General features: G+C 48.8%; 1 protein-coding gene across 15 annotated transcripts in view; it reads left to right on the top strand.

Annotated features, from left to right (window-relative positions):
* Positions 1–20604, top strand: part of MYT1L (myelin transcription factor 1 like) — a 226461-nt gene that overhangs the window by 144941 nt on the left and 60916 nt on the right. For all 15 annotated transcript variants that reach the window (XM_009183612.4, XM_017947247.3, XM_009183618.4 and 12 more), the window contains one exon: positions 19943–20005. In XM_009183612.4, coding sequence (XP_009181876.1) covers positions 19943–20005 — 63 coding nt within the window. The remainder of the gene's footprint in view (positions 1–19942; positions 20006–20604) is intronic.

Raw genomic sequence — 20604 nt, 5'->3', positions numbered from 1 at the left:
GCGATGACCTCCGCTGTGGCTTTGGCTTGGATGATCACCTCTTACTATCAGTGATAACTATTTTGGTTTAAATCCTGAGCTCTCTTGTCCATGCTAGTGGCATCTTATACTTGCAAACTCTTCACTTCCTTCACTAGGATTTTTTCAACACATGCTTATTTAAGCCATCTTCATTGTGCCAGGCCCTGAAGAGGCTGAGGACTGAGGTGGCCTGAGAGCCTGGGGAGTAGCTGGGCCAGGCATCGGCCCTGTGAGATGAGGGGAAGGACACAGAAACCCTCGATCCAGACCCTTCACCCCTCTAGCCACCTGGGCTTCTGCAAGTCGGTTACACTTTCTGAGCTTCAGTTTTCTTATCCAGAAAAAGCAACCATGCCCTCTGCCCTCCGGCTTCACTGGCCTCACGTGGGGTCCCACAGGGGCATGCTTTGTCCAGCTCTCCGCAGAAGCCTGTGGCTGCAGGGCATGGGTGGGTATCCCGGTTCTCCAGGCCAGGGAACTGAGGAGCTGAGATAGGAGGGGCCCTCCCTGAATTCTCCAGCAGCAGGGGCTTCCAGCCACGTCTGGAGGCAAATCTTCTCACAGAGTCCCCTCCATCAGTGCACGGAGACACGTGATCTTGGCACACCGAGATGTCCGTAGCACTTTAAGGGTTAAATTAGTTGCCTAAAAGTGGAGATTTTAATTTACACTTTGAAGTCACTTGATTTTCAATCCATCAGAATAATGACTTTTCTGTGTTAGCAGACTCTAGAAACCAGGAAGGGCTATGGATCAGACCACCTCTCAGACCCAGCTGCTCCTCCTCGGCTCCTTCTGTCTCACCTGCCTTTCCTGTCCCTTTCCTCTCCCTCTGCGGGGAATTGTGAGGCATTTAAAATTGTTCATGTATCCCGTGCACCAACACATAGCCCCAGCCTAGGGCAGGGCGAGGAAAGCAGAAGGCCGGTGACAAACCGACGGTCCGAATGCCCGGCGGCCAGCTCGCGGAGCTGGGTCTCCACACACTGCAGCCTGCTTCCACACATAGGACACTCTTTGGCAGTAACTTTCAGAAATGAATATTGTATTTCCGTTAAAATTGCAAAGCTGCTTTTCACAGAGACAAGATTTCAACCTAATCTTCCATAACTGGAGTAGCAAACGATGTTGATTAACATTTTCAGTGTGCCATTGGGCCTGACAAATCTCAGAGAGAGAAAACACAGATCACATAAAATGTGCCTTTTGGAGTTCTACCTAGAGCAGCATGATTCAGAGTTCACGATGGACTTGCCTGGCCAGGCCTTGTCTACAAGAGAAAAGGAAAATTCTTCCAAATGAGGTCCCTGGCCCAAAAATACCAACTGAAAAGAGACCCCTGGCCACCGAGGCAAGACTGGGTCGTGTCCACAAGCTCCTGGTGCCAGCAGACCAACCCTCCACGGCCACCTCCATCCTGTCCTGTCCTGCTGTATGTTTGAGAAGTTTCCGGACTGCTGCTCTCTGGGGCAGAGTCATTCATGACCTTTCCATAGCCACGCAGAACAGGGAGGGAGCTGAGGAAGGAGAACACCAGCGAGAGACCCGTCCCCCAGCACCAAGCAGGCTAGAAGTCCTGGACTGAGTCTTCGTGTCAGTGTAATGGGACAGAGAACCTGATGACTCCCCAAACCCATGCAGCTTGGGTGCACTTTGGATTTCTGCCAAAGCAACAAGCTTTCTCTGCACTGTGAAATGATTTCAACGAATAGTTTCAATGAAGAAATTCTCATTACTAGAGTCAGCATCTTCATGAGTCACCATCAGAACTGGCATGCAACAGGTAGAGAAGAAGAATAATGCCCTCTGAGAATAATGCCAACTTCTCAGCTCTGAAAACCCATCTGACAACCTTAATAGCTCATCAGCCTTACAAATGGTCAATTTTTCGATGCAACGGATGAAGGAATGTCGTTTGAATTTAAAGCACTTATTAGGTGACTAGCTTGTTTCCTGGTATGGAAATGGGAGATCTGTGTGGTGTAGTGAGCAGACACCAGCCCCAGATACAAACAGCCTGGGGAGCTCCTGGCTTGCCACTTGCTGGGAAACCTGAACTCAGTACTTGGTTTTCTTTGAACCTCAGCCTTTTTCTCTCTGAAACTGGTATAACAATAATAATCATCTTCCAAGTCTAAGATGAGGACTAACTTAGATGAGTTAGCCTGTGAGTGCCTGATACCGTGTCTGGCAAACCATAGGTAGTCACTCTACCACAGGCCAGAACAGAGAGAAAAGGCAGCGTGAGGTCCTGCCTGCCTCATCACCATTCCTTCCACCTTAGAACAAAATGCTTCTCCCTGAAGCCAGGGTGTTCCCATCGTCTTAGAGCCTGTGAAGTGTGTAGGGCATGGAGTCCCGTCTCTGTTGTACCAGCCACATGCAGGCACACACTTAGGCTCACACACATGCAAGCACCGGCACCGTGCACAGGAGAATGAGCCTCCAGGGAGTGCGGCTGGCTACAGGGGAGGGCTTGGAGTGCCAGGTCTCATGAGACCCCCCAACTCAGTGCCCTTCCCAACCGGCTGCGTCATCGTCCCTGAACCAGTTTCTTAGATGAAATGTCCAGGGCAGTCGGACAACACAACCCAAGTCCAGGACTGTGTGCTTTGTCGCTGGTGGAGGTACAACGGCACGTGGAAAAGAGGAGTGCAGCTAACACGTGATTCTGGTTTCTGTTTTGACTGTGTGTGGACCAGTGAGGCACAGACCGTGCCCTGGTGGCCGTGCCAGGAGGCAGTCCTGGCTGAGGCTCCAGCACCCATGGCCTGCGGAAGCTCAGTGACGGCTGGTGTGTGTTCCAAAGGTTCCTGGGCTGCACATCCTTATCCCGGCTGAGGGCTGGTTAAGCTGAACCCGGCGTCACTGGGAGGCCTTCCCCTCTCCTGGGAGCCCACTCCCATGGCCGCCACACCTGAGGGCATCTCCCCTGCTCCTTGCTCCTAGGTGCCTGGCAGTGCTGCAGCCAAGGGACTGATCCAGGCTCTCAGGTTTCCTGCACACAATAGAACCAGCCTGCACCGCAGAGAGAAAGGGGGAGGAGGGAGTCTAGCAACCATATCTCCATAGCAACGCTGGCCTGCATCCCCCCTGCCTCTCAGCCCCAGGGCAGGCCCCCAAGTGCCAGAGAGCGGGGGCATAGAGAAGGCAGCCTGAGGAATGGACCCCCTTCCCTTCCTAAGCCTTCAAAGAGCCTTCCTCCCTGGCTGGTGACGCCTGCCCTGCCTTCGGGGCCGGGGGGATGGGGCTCTGGAGACCTGCTCCTTGACAGTGCTGATAAGACAGGAAGATTAAAAACGACTACAAGCCTCTCATCCTCTAAGATCCTTCCCAGTTATCAAGGGTTTCTTCCTTCCTTCCTTCCTCTTCTAGAAAAATCATTCCTATTCTTTCTTTATAGCTTACATAACAACAGATCATTTTTTAAAAGAGATTCTTTGCCTAAGAAACACATTTTTTATATTATGCAAGTGCAGTTTCTATTAAAATACACTCTGAGACAGATACATTTTTAAATGATTTTCTTAAAAATCAGAAGCAAGACCGGGCACGGTGACTCACGCCTGTAATCCTAGCACTTTGGGAGGCCAAGGAGGCTGGATCACCTGAGGTCAGGAGTTCGAGACCAGCCTGGCCAACCTGGTGAAACCCCGTCTCTACCAAAAATACAAAAATTAGCTAGGCATGGTGGCACATGCCTGTAATCCCAGCTACTTGGGAGACTGAGGCAGGGGAATCGCTTGAACCTGGGAGGCGGAGGTTGCAGTGAGCTGAGATCACGCCACTGCACTCCAGCCTGGGCGACAGCTAGTCTCCGTCAAAAAAAAAAAAAAGCACAGAGCCAAAGTTGCTTCCCACTGAAGGTTTACTAAATAAAGAAGGCTATTTCTAATATTAAATTTGCCACAGTCAGCAGCTTCGCCCGCCTTCTGGCCACAGTTTTGGGGATACAAATTAATGGAGAATAGCTAATATAATGAAGGTAATGTGTGAACAATGGCCTTCATCTACATATTCACATTAACGAGCATATCTACATTTAATCACCAAACTTCCATTGCATCCAGACTGCCATGACGGGGAATTGCAGACGGAGCCATACGCAGCCTATGTCCTGTCTGGAGGAGAGCCAGGGAGCGTCCCAAGGTCCCCCGCCCCACCAAAACCTGTGGATGTGGCTGCCAGGGCCACTCTTGGCATCTGCCATTCACTGACTTGACTTCTTCCTAATCCTCCCTCTGACAGACGAGCTTCCTCTCCCCAGCCAGAGGCAAGAAATACCCTTGAGACTGAAGATGAGGACTTTGGACTTCGATGATTAGTAGTGCAGGAAAACTTGCCAGACGTTTGAACCCAACCTCCAGGGACTAGAAATGGGATAGGCAGGAGGAAATGGGGCTGTGGGGCCTGGGGGTGAGAACCAAGATAATGGGGCCTCTGGGAGATGCTCATAGCCTGAGTGCCGTGTGCGACCCTCGGTTCACCTCCCAGCAAGGGCGACCCTCGGTTCACTTCCCAGCAAGGGCGACCCTCGGTTCACTTCCCAGCAAGGCCCACCTTCATCCACACCTTCGCCCAAGGTCTCCTCTCACCCACACCCTTCTCTCCACTCAGTGACTTCCTGGGGCTGAAGCTGCTTCCCTCAGTTGGACATCGATCGCCAGATCATGGTGGGATAAAGGGATCTTGATCATATCATCAATAATATGTCATCATTATCATCATCATCTTTTGTTATATCACCGAACGGCGCTCATCATTTATCGCAATCTTGTATGGTAAGCTATCATCGATACGCCCATAAACAGGTCGCGTATGTCTTTATCATCATCATCGCGGCATAATGGCCCATCATAATAAGTCGTAATATCTTTTGGCGGCATCGTAATAATAATGGCATCATCATCTTGGCATGATAATAATGCATCATATGTCATTTTCGACAATAATGACAATAATGTCATCGGGTTCGCCGGTACAAATATCTTGGCGTATCATAAAATATCCATCCATCTTGGCTCTTCCGGCCCCCTCTTCCCCTGATCTCCCCCTCCACCACCTCCCTCTGTCCCTCCATTTCCTCTCACCTACCCCTTCACTCCTCCCTCTCTCCTCTCTCCCTCCCCACTCTCTCTGCCTGCCTCTCCTCCCCCTCCATCTGCTGTCTCTCTCATCTTCATAGAATGCATCGTGATCCATATGGGACTGTGGACGTGGTGTGAGACCAGGGATGTCTGTGTGGACCTTCATCAGCTGATCCCTCCTGATACCCTGTAGTCACAATACCCCGGGTCCTGACTCTCCCTAGCTCTCACTTCTGTTGTAAGTGATCTTCCCTATTTATAAAAAGATCCCTTTGGCCATGGTCCCCACCTCGGCTTGACCCACCTGCTTCCACCTGGCCCATCCTTCTCCCCACGAGGCACCTCCAGGCCATCTCCTGGATGCACACTCCAAGCTGCTCCATCGCAGACAACTTCCTTTCGCACCTTTCAGTCTGCACCTGCTGCAGCATTATCATGGACGGAAGGCCCTCAGACACTAGCCCGGAGGCTAAACCCAGTGCCCGTGAGGTGGGACAGCTTAGGTTCAAAGCCCACTCTTTGCAGTGGACAAATTCCTGAATGCCCGTGCCTGTTTCATCTGAAACAGGGATGGTGGCAGTAGTCTCTTGCTCCGGGGACTGATGGGAGGAAGATGTAAACACAGTGCTGTTGGCTCTTCTCATGGGGTCGTCTCACCCACCACGTGCCTTGTGTACTGAGCATGTACTAAGTGCTGGCTCTTCTTACCCACCCCTGCAGAGCTCACAGGCCTTCTGGCTAACCCTGTGAACGTTCGCTAGTCCTTATGTGATCACCTGCACCACCACAGCAAAAGAAGGCTGCCAGCCTCCAGGAGATCCGAGACCTCTATAGCCTGGCTTAGCTGCTAAGAGAAAAAAGGACGGGGAGCTAAAATTTTCTGCCCTTAATTTAGTTCTTTAGTCCTAACAAGGATCCTAATGATGCGGGCGGGGATTATTTTTCCTATTTCTCAGATGCAGAAACTGAGGCTCAGAAAGGTGCAGGGACTTGTTCTGAATGTGTCACACCAAGGGAATAGCAGAGCCTCGGGCCACACCCTGTCTGGCTCACTGAGCCCTTTGGCCACACGCCTGAGTGCCTCAGCCTCAAAGCCTGCAGGAACCCTGCAGGGCCACAGGAGCAGGGCTGCTGGCCAGGTGTGCAAGCCGCTGGGCTGGAGGGGGTGTCCCTCAGCCCCGCCTGCCCCCTCTCACCCCCCGTGCAGGTCCCACCTTTGTCTGCACCTTCCCCAAAGCAGGCGCTGAGTCCTCCAGCCCCCAGCCCAGTTCTCCACACAGACGCCCAGGGAGTCCATAGCCCAGGGCAGATGCACTAGCCTGGCGGGTTAGCACGCTGACACCCACCAGGTGCCCTTCCCCTCTGCCTCCCCACAAGAGCACCTGGTGGGGACAGTACCCTGGGGCCCATAGAGCAGCAGCCTCTGGCAGCAGCCTGGTGACAGGAAAAGCCAGAGCCTGGACAGAGTGGAAGCACAGCATTTGGGCACAGCTACACCAGGCTGAGCCCCGCCTCCCCGCTGAGAGCCAGGACAGTCGGAACAGGCCGACACCTCTGGCAGCAGCCACCATTCTTCACCAGCTCTGTGAGCCTGGCATATGGCTGGCTCCTCAGAACCTGTAGAGCATGAAGGCTGCCCCGAAGTGGCTGCTGAGGGGGCTTCAAGCAGGAGCCACGAACCTCCCATGCCTCCTTTTGTTCCGGAGACGTTGAGGGCAGAGCTGTTGCGGAGGGGAGTTTCACGTGTGGAGGGGCACCAGTGCCGCCCATCAGAGCTCAGCCCTGCCCTCCCAGACCCTGAATAAATGAGATGCCTGAACACAGAGACAGCTCCGTGCAGGGGGCAAAGCGGAAGTTCAGCCTGGGGACAGCGACTGGGGGACAGGGCCAGCTCTGCCCTGGGGAGTGTCTGGCAAACCTTATGTGGGGCCCCGTGTTGAATGGGAGGCAATAGGACAGACAGGGCCAGAGACACGAGGCCAGCACATGCCCGGCTGAAGCTGGGAGGGCAGGAGCTGGCGGGGAGGGAGCAGCAAGACTGTGGAGGGCCTGCTGGAGACTGGACGCACCATGGCAGGGAGGGCTGCGGAGACTCCGTGGAGGGTGCAGCCCCGAGGCGGGGGTTTCCAGAAGGCCCCGGACCTGCCCCGTCTTCTGGGCGCTTTCTTTCCGCATACTGGGGAGGACCTCGCACCACGTGGTCCTCACACTAGGGTTGCCCTCTCCTGAGCATCCTGTCCCCTGAGAGCCGTGGAAGCCTCCTGGAATTCCCTGAAGAGGCATCTTTGTTTCCCAGAGGGAAGGCATGGCCCTCACCCCTCACCGTCCCCCTGGGCCATGTCAGGCTGTGAAGAAAACCTGCAGCTGCAGTGCTGGGGGCTGTGAAGGCCATGGCAGGTGCCCATCCAGCCACCTTGTGACGCTCCCCGCACTTCTCATCGAACCCCATGAGGGTTAGCTCCTCCCATGAGGGTTAGCTCCACCGCCCAGGGCAGCCGTTCTTTCCTCTGTCAACCATGGTCAGAGGCGCTTCCCAAGAGGGAGTCCCGAGTCGCTTATGAATGTTCAGAGCAAGATTTCTTTCTGCCTCATAACATTTACCTTCCATCTATTTTAAAGTAGTCATTTGTTTCCCTCGAGTCTTCTCTTCTCTGAGCTAACTATCCCCCCACATGTCCCCCTTTTTTTGGTCTCTTAAGTGACATGTTTCAAGTCCTTCCACCGTCGCCACCACTGTCGGAATACAATTGGCACATAACGTTTCTGTCCTTCCGGGGTCGGCTCAGAGCGGGGCATACCATTTCCATCCTCGCGGGCGTCGGCCCAAGGCGGGACATAACTGTTTCTATCCTTCCAGGAGTTGGCCCAGAGTGGAACATACCGTTTCTATCCTCCCGGGGGTCGGTCTGGAGGGGAACATGTGGTTTCTATCCTCCTGGAGTTGGCCAGAGCAGGACATACCGTTTCTATCCTCCCAGGGGTCAGCTTGGAGGGGGACATTTGGTTTCTATCCTCCTGGAGTCAGGCCGGAGCGGGACGTACTGTTTCTATCTTCCTGGGGGTTGGTCCGGAGCAGGACGTACCATTTCTGTCCTCCCAGGGGTCAGCTTGGAGCGGGACATACGGTTTCTATCCTCCTGGAGTCAGGCTGGAGTGGGACGTACCGTTTCTATCTTCCTGGGGGTCGTGCTGGAGCGGGACAGTACTCTGCGAGCGTGGCTCTCACGTTGCTGTGGCATCATGTGAAAGGAAGTCCATGGGGATGAATGTCAGAATCTCAACACATCTGAGCTCAGTCTTCTCACCCCTGGGTGGATCATAGTTTTCTTGCTGTTTTGTTCTTGGAAGCACATCTTCATTGTTTTCATCCAGCCCATTTTCCCTAACTTGCTCTTGAAACAGATTCCCAAAGGCCACAGAATCCGTGAAAAGAGCACTTTCCACACTCAGTTCTGAGTTAGGGATCTTTGGTTAAGGCACCCAATAGAAAGTCAAGAGCCTTAAGGAAGCAGGCCCTGTTTTCCTCTCCCCGAGGTCAGAGCAGGGATTGAGCCCCAAAGCTAGCACCGTCTCCAGGGGTGCCCAGCACCTCACATCTGGACACGCTACCATTCCCAGCGTCCATCTGGGCCAGCCCCGCATCCCTGGCCCAGCACCTCACATCTGGACACGCTAGCATTCCCAGCGTCCATCTGGGCCAGCCCACATCCCTGGCCTCCTGGATCACTCCACTGTTGTGAGCCTCCTGTTGGACACCGGAGTCTCCAGGATCTGTGGTGTATTCGTAACACACCTGCAGCAGCTCCTCCTCTCCTTTCCTCCTCCTTTCTCCTTCTCCTCCCATCTTCTCCACTCACCTCTCTCCTTCTTGATTTTCCCTCTCCCCTGTCCACTCAGCTGATTCTCGTCTTTCCCCGGGGATCACACTTCACTGATTCCAGAGCCAGAACATGAGACGGCCACATACCTGCAGCATTTGCAGCAGGTGCTCTGACCTCTCTGCCCTCCTTGGCCCTCTTCGTAACCAGAGGAAAGACATGAGAAGCAGAGGACAGTGTAATTTTTAGCAACTGCTGTGGATGGCTACTTCCTGACTCAGAACTCTAGATAAATTTCATTTTCTTTCCTAGAATCTGCTTCAAACTTCTCAATTTTATATGACCTGGAAAGTCCACATGAACTCATCAATAAAAAGCACAAAGAGAGGAACGAATGAGCCTTTGAGCTTTAAAAACAAATGAACCCGCCCCATAGATCACATGATAGATTCTAGATTTGGAGGGTGGGCATTATTGATAACAAGGGAACATGTAAGAAGAGTTTAGTGCAGTAAAAATGCACCAGAAGTTAAGAGATGGTTCCTGTAATCTCAGCTTTGTTGCTCCTTGTTGATCTTAAAGGTACTTAACTCTTTACATCTGTTTCCTTGCCTGCAAAATAAAGATTTTTTGATTATCTTTTTTTTAAACCTCTTGAAAAATTAAGTCTGTAAAATAATTTGTAAATTTGACATATGAAACAAGATTTGAAATGAGGGAAAAGACAGATTCCGTGGTAGGAAGGAAGAATATGTTCCATTTTTTAAAACATAAGAGACTGAAAGAGGAGTAAATAAACCCCAAAAAAGTTTTAAAATCATACTTACAAACATGAGGATGGGGCACGAGGCAGAATTTGGGAGGAAGAAATAGAAAACATCAAGTGACCCCCAATTGTGAAAAACCTCGGCGAATTCCAGGATTACACAGGCTGCAGGCAGAGCAGAGTCTTTCGCAGAGCAGAGTCTTTCACACCCCCCAAAACCCCGATTAGAATACAAAATATTTTCCCTATGAGACAAGTTAAGGGCTACAAAAATAATAATAAAAGATCCACAAACCAGGCAAACAAGAAAAAGTAGAAAGCAAAAAATAACACGAATATTAAAGATGAGGATAAACATTTCCGCTAAAGAGGAAAAACATGTACATCCCCTCCTGTCTAGGTGGCTCTAGAAATCCTTCCTTTCTTCTGTCCTGGAAGACCTGCCTTTCCTAAGGCGAGCTGAAGTCTACCAGCTTTTGGAAACTGGTCTCTGAGCTCACAACAACAGAAAAGTGTAAACCCCAGGAGGGCCGATGGCCATCCCCATGCGGAGGTGAGAGAGGGAGGTGACAGTGGCATCCCCATGCCCGGAGGGAGATGGGAGGGAGGTGGGCGGATGGCCATCCCCATGTGCCGGAGGAATGGGAGGGGGTGGTGGTGGGCCATCCCCATACCGAGGAGGAGGGAGATGGGAGGAGGTGAGCGGTGGCCATCCCATGCCCGGGAGGAAATGGGAGGAGGTGAGCAGGTGGCATCCCCATGCCAGGAGGAGGGAGATAGGAGGGAGGTAGGCAGTGGCCATCCCCATGCCCGGGTCAGCAGTGGGAGAAGTGGCTGCCCTCAGGACCCCTCCAGGCCCACACCGGAGTCGGTGTCTGACCCCACACAGAATGGGTCTTTCAGTTTCTCAGGGCCTCGGGGTCCTCAGATTTAAACAAATAATGTCTGAGCTGTGTTGGGTTTTTGGCCGTTGTTGCCGCTTTGCTTTGTGCCCTCTGGGGCTAGGGAGTGAGTGTGTGTGAGTAAGTGTGTGTGCATGTGGTGAGCAGTGGTGGTGCTGGCCATGAGCGTGGTCACCACAGTGGTGGTGGATCATCCGTCTCGGTCTCACAGGAAATCCAGTGGGTTCTTGGTGTTGGAAAATTGGTGTTGTCAAGGCAGTAGCCCTTGCAAAGAACCCCTCCCAGCCCCCACCATTAACCCTCCAGGATGAGTGACTCATTCCACAGGGGGTTCCTTACCTTAAGGGACAAACAGTCCTTGCCTCTGAGAGTGATAAGGACAAAGGACCGTTTGTGAAAACATCTCCAGACTATCTAATAATGGCTGTGTTGAGAGTAAGGGAGAGATGCTCAGTCTTACACATCTCATCCCGGATCCCACTGCCAGAAAGGAATTCCCTGCAACAACCCGCGTAAAATGTATTTTGAAATGTGTTTTTACTACATATAAATGGTATTGGCTGCTTTAGAGCTGAATGTAATCAACTCAAGGTGAGTACCTCTCTTGCGACCCCAAGCCCCAGTGTCCCAACTCTGAGTGAGGTCCCTTTGCATGTGGAATTGGGGCCCCTTGCATCCCGAGCGTGTGGTTGAATGCATCAGGCCCTGGATGAAACTCACTCTTCCACGCGAGGGCGAGAGGCTGGGGTGGTGTTTCTGTTGCCTTGGGTCAGCTGCACCAGTCACCTTTTGTATTTCTTTTTTGCATGGGTCCTCCGAGTCCAACCCCAATACTGGCTCCGGCTGCCCCAGCCTCTTGCTTAGCCGCTCCACTGCTGCTGGACGTGCATGTGCTCTGGCAGCAGTTCCCATGGACACATCCCGTTAAGTGAATGGGACGTCAGGATGTGCTAGGTACGTTCTGCCGCACTGGACAGGAGCCTATTGCTGGATGTACTTGGGGCGCCTTTCGGCCCTGCAGCGGTTCGCAGTGTTGGCAACAAGGGCAGCATGATCAACACAGAGGGATGAGTGAAGATTCCTAGGCTGCATGGTCGGGAAACAGACAAACTGCATGCAGCATGGACAGTGACGCTGCCGCGGCGGCCCCTGGGTGCTCCTCAAACAGCCAAGCCGCAGCGCGAGAGTCCCCCGCAAACAAGCCCGGGAGTGGGACCAGACCCGTCACCAGCGCTGCCCGGTCCACTTTCCCAGAGCCCCTCTCATCCAGCACGCTGTCCCCAAAGCTGGGGCAGCATGCGTGCGTCCTCCAGGGCATCGGGGCACCAGGGCCAGGGGGCAGGGCGGCTGGATGGGACGTGGTGCAGGCGAGAGGCTGACCCAGTGCTAATGTAGGCACTGGAGCCGTACGTCACAGTGTAGATCCCCTGGCCAATATTCCTGCTGATCAGCGGGTGATACTACCTGCATGTCGTCCAGATGGACCAGGGGTGTGTTCTGGTTACTACAGTTACTGGGCATGATAGAACTAATAATGCTTCTTCACCCGCCCCATTGCTAGTTTGCCTGCCGTAACCTCACAGTTCTTGGACCCTCTCAGCCACAAGGCCCTACGACCAGAACGTTGGAGTTTCATTTGCATGATGACCCTTGCACGTTCTCAGCAACCTGGGGCCTAGCCCATTCCAAAATCTTTCCTGCATCATGAAAAAGAAATTTTTTAAAAATTATGATAAGGGTGCTTTTAAAATTCTTCCCCATGTATTTGTTGTTGTTATTTTCTAGTGTAATTTAAAAAGAAAAGTACTGGGAACCAAAAGAAAGAAAGGAGTTTTATGTTTACAGTTTACATACATCAGAAAGCAAACCTTCCACATAAATGCCCCTAATGGAGACAAGTCTACTTCACGCTTTGAAATGTGTAGGTTTTCCTGCTACTGGAATATCCTAGACATCACGTTGTGAAAAACCCTCACCTGACTTTCAGGAAACCAAGCGGAATGGGAGACCCTCTAAGAATCTCAGGGACAAAGGCTCTGGGGAGACCGCGAGTGGCTGAAGCTTAGTGAGAAGAGCACCCTACCCCAGGCTGTCAGGGTGTGTGTGCAGCACTCTTGCGGTATCTGGTGCTTCTAAGTAGCAGGCGTGCCGCCGCACCCTTTCCTAATGAGAAGCTTTGGGAGAGGGAATTCGGAGAGGGCACAGGGCAGGGAGGCTGAGGTGCCTATGGGGGAGGCAGCGGAGACTCCACCCGGGAGAAGGTAGCAAAAGGTGGCTTGGAAAATATCAAAGCCCTGTGCAGCGGGATCCTGCACTGCTGTATTAGCGTGGGAAGAAGTGCAAAATATGCATACCTCGCATGGAATTCCAAAAGAAAATGAAACCGCTGAGTATCTTACAAATTGAAAAGTGACTTACAGGATTTGCCTTTCCTTGAGTTTCAGGTAATCTCTTTAAGAAACTGGCCAGAAGTGATGCAGGGTAGTTGTTTCCCAGTGTCCCCCGGGAATTGGTTCCAGGACCCCTGAGGATACCAAATCCAAGGGGGCTCCAGTCCCTGCTACAAGCTGCGCACATCCTCTCATGCATTTTAACTTTCTCTGGATTACATACAATTCTTAATACAAAGTAAATGCCATTGACAGAGTTGTTATAGTGTATTTTTAAAATTTGTATTATTTTTATTATTGCTTTTTATCATTTTTCTCTAAATAGTTTTGATCTTTTGTTGGTTGAATACAAGGATGTGGAGCCGTCGGACACGGAGGACCAGCTCCGAACTGCTTGCTCCTAACTAGCCTGGTCTCTTTCTGTTTGAAAAGAAAGCCGCAGCAGTGCAGACTAAAAATGAGTATCAAGCCTTTTTCTCCCATTTGAAATGTCTTCATTTTGCCTTTCTCTACATTTCTTTATTGTTTCCCATTTATATGACAAGAATCAAAATTAAAATGTATATTTAGGCTGAGTGTGGTGGCTCACACCCATAATCCCAGCACTTTGGGAGGCCAAGGCGGGCAGATTACTTGAGGTCAGAAATTCGAGACCAGCCTGGCCCACATGGCAAAAACCCTGTCTCTACAAAAATACAAAAGATTAGGTGGGTGTGGTGGCGCGTGCCTGTAATCCCAGCTGCTGGGAAGGCTGAGGCAGGAGAATCACTTGAACCCAGGAGGAGGAGGTTGCAGTGAGCCGAGATTGTACCACTGTACTCCAGCCTGGGCAACAGAGTGAGACTCTGTCTCAAATTTAAAAAAAAAATACATATTTAAAAAAAATTTTTACCATGTCTCCGGTGCTTCAGAGCAATACATATTTTTAGGACCAGATCTATTTAGGCAAAAAACAAGTTTTAAAATTGAAATTTTCATGTAAGCGGGGCAAAGCCTTATTCATGTGGCCAGAATCATTCTGATTTACAAATATGTTTTTCTCCGATAGGTAAGGCCTAATTATTTATTTTTGTTATTTTCTTTTAATTCAGAGGATAAAGGAAAAAATCTATTTTTTCGTATTTTGCGTTTTACTAATTAAGTCTCCATGATAGAGCTACCACAAAACAAAGGAATGAAAAAAGACACATGAACTGGCTCTCTGAGAAATTCTTAGAAGAACTCAAAGTCTCTCCATCGGACATTTACATTATTACTCCAGATATGTTGTTCCATACATTTTAGCTGCTGAGCTCAAAATCAGGGGAGCCTTTGAGGAATGACTCAATTAGATGAGGGCAGCCTCACACATCATTAATCCAGACAGAGCTGAAACATTCTGGGAATCCTTTTAGCCTTCATTCAGAAGACTTTAAAAAATAATAATAATAAGTAGTTAACTCTATCATGATGAGAGATTCTGTGTCTCTTCCAGATAGTTCTCCCTTTAGACCGATTTGGAGATAGATCGTGGTGGACCGGCTGGGTCTCGGCCCACGGTCATGCTCCTGTAAGACACTGAGTCACGCTGGGAGGACTCCCGGGCCCTGCTGACCGGCTGGGTCTCGCCCCGCGGTCATGCTGCTGTGAAACGCTGAGTCACGCTGGGAGGACTCCCAGGCCCTGCTGACCAGCTGGGTCTCGCCCCGCGGTCATGCTCCTGTGAAACGCTGAGTCAGGCTGGGAGGACTCCCAGGCCTGTGGTCTCTGAGCCTCCACATGCACTTGCTCTGCAGGCGATGGTCGGATGTTGTCCTCACTGACTCTGGGCATTCAACAAAAGCACGTGGCAGCTTGTCCCGACCCCTGGCCGATGAATGTCTGTGCTGTGGGCTCTGTTCTGGCCTCTGTCTCTGGGAGTCTCTGCCTTGTTTTCTAATAGCACTGATGTGGGTTTAGGCAGTAGAATGTGCTGTGCTGTGAGCATTCATTTAGCTAGACGCAGCCCCATCCTGAAGAGCATGTCCTGCTTTCAGTGCCTTGCTGAATAGAACTGCAAGCGTTTATTTAATTTCCATTCTATTTCCTTTTGAAAGAGAGAGGATGGGATGACAGACTCCAGAGGGAGCACTTTCAAGACATTTGTATGAATGACTGGGCTACAGAACAGCTTCAGTCGGTGGACACAGCTGTTTCGTGTACACCACCCTGCTTCAGGTTGTGGTTTTGTAAATGGGAGGAAATCAGCACAGCAGTGGGTTTATGTCCTGGGAAGGACGCATCAGAGGGCATCTGAAAAGCCAGTTGGTGGGTGTCCCAGCTGCGTGGCGTGCACCAGTGGAAAACTATATGATTTTTTATGATGATGTATTTTAATGCCTAGATATTGAGTTCTTCTTTTACGTTAGGGGACACATCTATGACCTCCATGGACGTGTGGCCAATGCTGCTTTTTACGTAGGCTCACAGAGCTTGTCTCTTTGGTGGTGGATAGTAAAGACAAGGCCAGGAGCACAAAGGGGCAAGGGGTCAAGTCCAAGGGTTTCTCTGATGCCTCAGATCTGCAAAAGCAACAGGAGCAGCTGTTTCTATCTGAGAAGGGCTCCTGCCCTAAAGTCAGAGTTCCAAATGCTTATGAGTGTCCTTGTCTTTTACTTTTTGTTTTTTTGTTGTTGCTTGGGTGTTTTTCTTTTGTTTTGTTTTGTTTAGAATTTGCCTGAATTTTGCATGTCGGCTTTAATGTAAATACTGCTTAAAATATTTTATTTATTTTATTATGATTTTTTCCATCACCATTCTTAAATGTCTATACAAGACAAATAATGGTAATATGTACAACTAAAAGTTATTTTCTCTTAATATGTACAACCAAAAGTTATTTTCTCTTAAATTCTTTTTCTTTTTTCTTTTCTCTTAAATTCTTAATCTTAGGCAAACCCATGACCAGAGATGAAGCAAGATCAGGAATATTTGTGTCTTGAAAATATCTGTGGGGCGGCTCGTGTGGGTTTCGAGATTATTTGTTCATCATTTTCTTTCTCCAGTTGTTTTTACAATAGTATCTTTGGAAGAGAAAAGAAAATATATACATATGTATATATAACCCAGCGTTTTATTTAATGCAAGTTTACACCTTAACCATCTACAGGAACTTAAAATAGCCTTGCTGCTGCTGTTGGTGGTAACTGTCAGGAGAGCAGGCGGGGCACTGGGTGAGTGGTGCTCTTTCCATCCCCGCTCCGCTCCCCAGCAGCCTGAGTGCTGCGGCGCTGAGAGCCGGAGCCTCCCTGCAAGGGAGCTGAGAGGCCGTTTCCATGGAAACCCAGTCAATCTCTTCTGCCATTTCCAAACCCAAGCTGTGCAGCACAGGCTGCCGTCTGATTCTATCCACAGGGGATGCCGATTGTCCCACCCGGGCTTCCTTCGTGGAAAAGGCGTGCTCCTAGATGGGCAGATGCAAATCGCATGTTTGCAAATCAATTTCACGCCACGCCCATTGTCGAGGATGCTGGAGCTGACTGGGTTTGAGAGGCGAAGATCTCTTTTGTTAGATGAACAGTCACTTCCCCATCCATCGACTTCAGAACATTGGTTTTTTTTTTAATGTTGAGATTTCTTAAAGCCAGGAAATTTGTATGTAAATCTATGAGTTTTTAAAGAGCCTTAAATTCTTGCACAGTAACATAAAAATGGATACCAAGAGCGGTTAGAAGGAGGAACCGTTGAAAAGCCGCTCAGGGCTGCCTTCTGTGGTCTAGAAGCACCACCTAAAGATGGAAAAGCTGAATTACTACCCCGAAAACCGGGGCTGGTTATCTCAGGGAGACACAGCCAGTGTTTCCAGCATGTCTCTGCCCTGGGTGCTGGTGAAGGGAATTGATGTTGAGGGCAGCCTGAACTGTGGCGTTCACAGGAGCCTGTGCAGGCGGGCGGAGGCGTCTCAGGAGGAGATGACGTCCGGCCCCGGAGGCCTGTGAGCCTTGTCAGGCCAAAGAGTTTCCCCACATTCATTCAGGCGACTAGCAAGTGGCATGCCTGGGATGCTCACCCCACACACCCACCTCCAAACCCTGGAAATGAGAACAATCCTTTTAAGAGAGAAAGGCCTCTTTCCAGTGATTTTTTTTCTTCCTCAACACGGTGAAAGCTCTAAAAATAAGCTAAGTCAATCTCGTTTTGTTTGTTCTCATGATGAAAGAGGACATTTTAAAAACTTTTTTACTGAAACCTAGTTTGATTTTAAAATTAACGGCGTAACACTCATAATCCCACGGTGTAGACTTCAGCACCACACTTGCTATTTGCAATTAATCTCGTAACACAGATACATTTGAGCTTGCAGTCTGCACTTGAGTAATGCTTATTTAGTGGACTTTGGTGGAGCCCTCCATATGTATCATTAATCTCTTTACATAATCACATTTAATGATGGCCCAGTAATCTCAAAAAAGCCCTAATTTAAAGACTAATTAATAAATTAAATAAAACGAAACCCACACAGTGTCCCCTCACCACCCTCAATGCTAGCAGTTGTGAGTTGTATTTATACTGAAATCTAATGTTTTCAAAGTAGTTCAGGTTCTCCCACAACCCCATCCCACCCCAGAAATGCAGCAAGAGCCATCAATTGTTTTATTCTACCCTCCCAAAATTGTATAAATCCAGTGTTCTTTAGCTTTTTAAGATATAAATTGGGAGTTATTAATAAGCTTTTTAAAAAGGCACCTTATCAATAACAAGAAGGACATATAAACCAAGCAATAAAAGTATTGGACAGGACATTAAGTTACCACAGTCACTGGTTAAAACACCTATTTTCTTATCAAAGAATGGATTATACATTCATAAATGACATTTAAACACATAAAAACCACCACAAAAACTTTTATAGGTAGTAAAAATATGATTTTCACTGAATTATTTAGCTATAATGTCTCACTTTAAATTTGAGAAGAGTCAACTTCCTTCTGCCCCAACAAAAAAGAACATCTCAAAAATGTTTAGCCATGTTAAAATGAATAAATTTTAAATAAACGTGCACTACGTACTTGAATTAGAAAGTTTAAGAATCTTTTTCTTTTCTTAAGCAAAACGTAATGCCAAGTATATATTACTGTTTCTTGGTACATTTTTAATACAGATACATGCACCAAGATTAGCTTCTCTTGGATAGAATGATTTTTGTTGCTTTCAAATATGCCTTCCTGTGTAAGCTTATGGGTTTGGAGTTTACCTACACAAGGTGTCATTTGAAAAACCAGCTAGTTAAGTTCAGTCATTTAATTTATTTTTTAGACAATAATTACTTAGCAACTGACTGGATAGTCTTATGATCAAACTTTAAGTGTATGTAAACAGCTGTTACTTGAACAAAAATCAGGTCTAACAATTGGATTTGGAGTGTTGTTCATGATATGCAGAGACTGTTTGAAATACTTCGTCACTGTTCTGCCTCCAATTCCTCTTTTAAAGACCCCAATTCCCCTTAGTCTGAAGGGCGGTGATGGGAGTACACAGAAGAACCCTCCACTGCTGCTTCACTCAGTGACCCTCATTCTCCCGGGAGCAGGTCCTCAATTAGACTTTTCCTCTAATATGATATGGAAAACATCCATTTCCATACCCTGAGATCTAGAGTTCTGTTCCCTTTCTTAGGACTAAAGGAGAGTACTGAAAACCATTTACACATCCAAGTGTCAAAATATGACATTCATACACTTAAAATTCGGCCAATTTCATGTATTTCCACTCTAATCCCTGCCGTTCTCCTCTGATCTTGAGAAAGCCCACCTTAAGTAAGCGCCTTGCTGTTCTGGTCTCAGCCCCAATATCCTATCCACAGTGACTTTCTGAGTGGAAAGCAAATTGAAATCTCTAGGAGCAGCAGACATGTATTAACTGTTTTTAAATTGTGATTCTTGATCTTGACAAGAATTCAAGTACTCACTGAGGCAGGAAGGGGCATGGAGTACACTTTGATGCTTCCTACTGGGGTAATATTGCTCACTAAGTTGCTTTATCCTTGTCATTTTTGGAGAGTTACAAATGTAATAGAAATAAAGGGGAATTTTTTCTTAATTTTTACATTCATGGTGGGTGCAAATGCAACTGAAATAGCCCAAAGTGCAAATGTGTTTGCAGTGCCATCTTATTATTCTTGAGACAGCACAGTTAAGAAGTTATACGGAGGGCAATATAATTATAAAGCTCTTTTTTAAAAAGTCTCTGATTAGAGAAATGGCAAGACCTTAATTAAGAAACAGGATGGGGTCGCCTCGGTAGAATTCAGTAGATGAGCATGTGTCCCCGTGAACTGTTCAGAGCCTCTCCACTGACTGACCTGGTGGATCTGAACTGATTTATGTTCTACTCATATTGCTCAAGAGTAACAACTATTTTAAGGGCTATCAAACCTGCCTGAGTGCAGTGGTCGTCGGAAAGACGGTTGGCCTGCATTCCCATGGTCCAGATACAGGTCGCTACCCTCACTGCTCCCTGGGGCCACCCAGGCTGGCCACAGCCCTGGTCAGTCCGTGGAAAGGGAGACTTTGTAGTGCTGGGGTCTGAGTTCAGAGTAAGACCATTCTCTCAGACCTCGGGGCACGTCTGTTCATGTGTGAGCCTTGCTTCACGCGTTGGCTGGTGCAATAACAAGCCCCGTGGTTGCTGGCTCTCCTGAGCTTTAAGAATGAGGGGAGAAAAGGTGGGCTGTTAGGAGGGAAGACAGATTCTAGAATGAGCAGCCTGGGGACCAAAAGTGCGGCATCTGCTCCAGAGACTGTGGGGAGCGGAGCGGCCACGAAGCTCCCGGTGCTCTGGAAGGTGTGCGTGTGGCCACGGTGACTTCCAGCTCCACTCAGCCTCTTTCAAGTAGGAGGTGAAGCAGTAGGGTTAGTTTGCTTTTTGGATAAAAAATAGTTAATTTTTCAGGGAATTTTATTCCTTTCAATTTTAACACAATTGGCGTTTTTGATTGTAGGTGCCCCACACCTGGCTGTGACGGTTCTGGACATATCACCGGCAATTACGCTTCTCATCGGAGGTATGTAGAGATGCTACTCTTCTCTCCAAAATGCTCCTTCTCACTGAAATGATGGGAATATCACTCACTTCAGGCTCCAAGCCTTGCAAAGTTTGACACCATGGGCAAAATTAGGGATCTAGAGACTCTTAGCACCATAAAGCAGTGACGTCCTCACTGGGGCTTCTCTTAGAAAGCAAACCTTCCTTTTCCAGGGACACTGTCTCCTCTCAGGACATCTCAAGTGCAGTGCAAGTAGCCCCACTGAGAAACATTCCTAGTCATCCAGCAGTACTTCTTTCTAAATTGGAAGAGTAAAGGAAAAAGAACAGTATCTACTGTAAGATTCCCGAGAAAAGCCATCAAGAGACACACATTCTAATACCACTGAGAGTTGGTCTCTTAAATATTAAGATTGGACCACAAAGCTGTACAGTTATTCTAAGCAGGCTTCAGTAGAGCTAAGTGCTACAGAAGCACTTAATGTTACAAAGTCTAGGCACTGTCTCTCCCAAAGAGAGGATAGTGTCCAAAACATAATATAGAGATTTGGTCATGTGAGATAACAAAAATTCTATGCTACTGGACATTCAGTAACTACTGGATGAACATGGAATTGA

Source organism: Papio anubis, chromosome 14 (assembly GCF_008728515.1).
Source record: "Papio anubis isolate 15944 chromosome 14, Panubis1.0, whole genome shotgun sequence".
Classification (NCBI taxonomy): domain Eukaryota; kingdom Metazoa; phylum Chordata; class Mammalia; order Primates; family Cercopithecidae; genus Papio; species Papio anubis.
The sequence above is the reverse complement of the archived record's forward strand: the minus strand, read 5'-3'. Positions and strand labels throughout refer to the sequence as shown.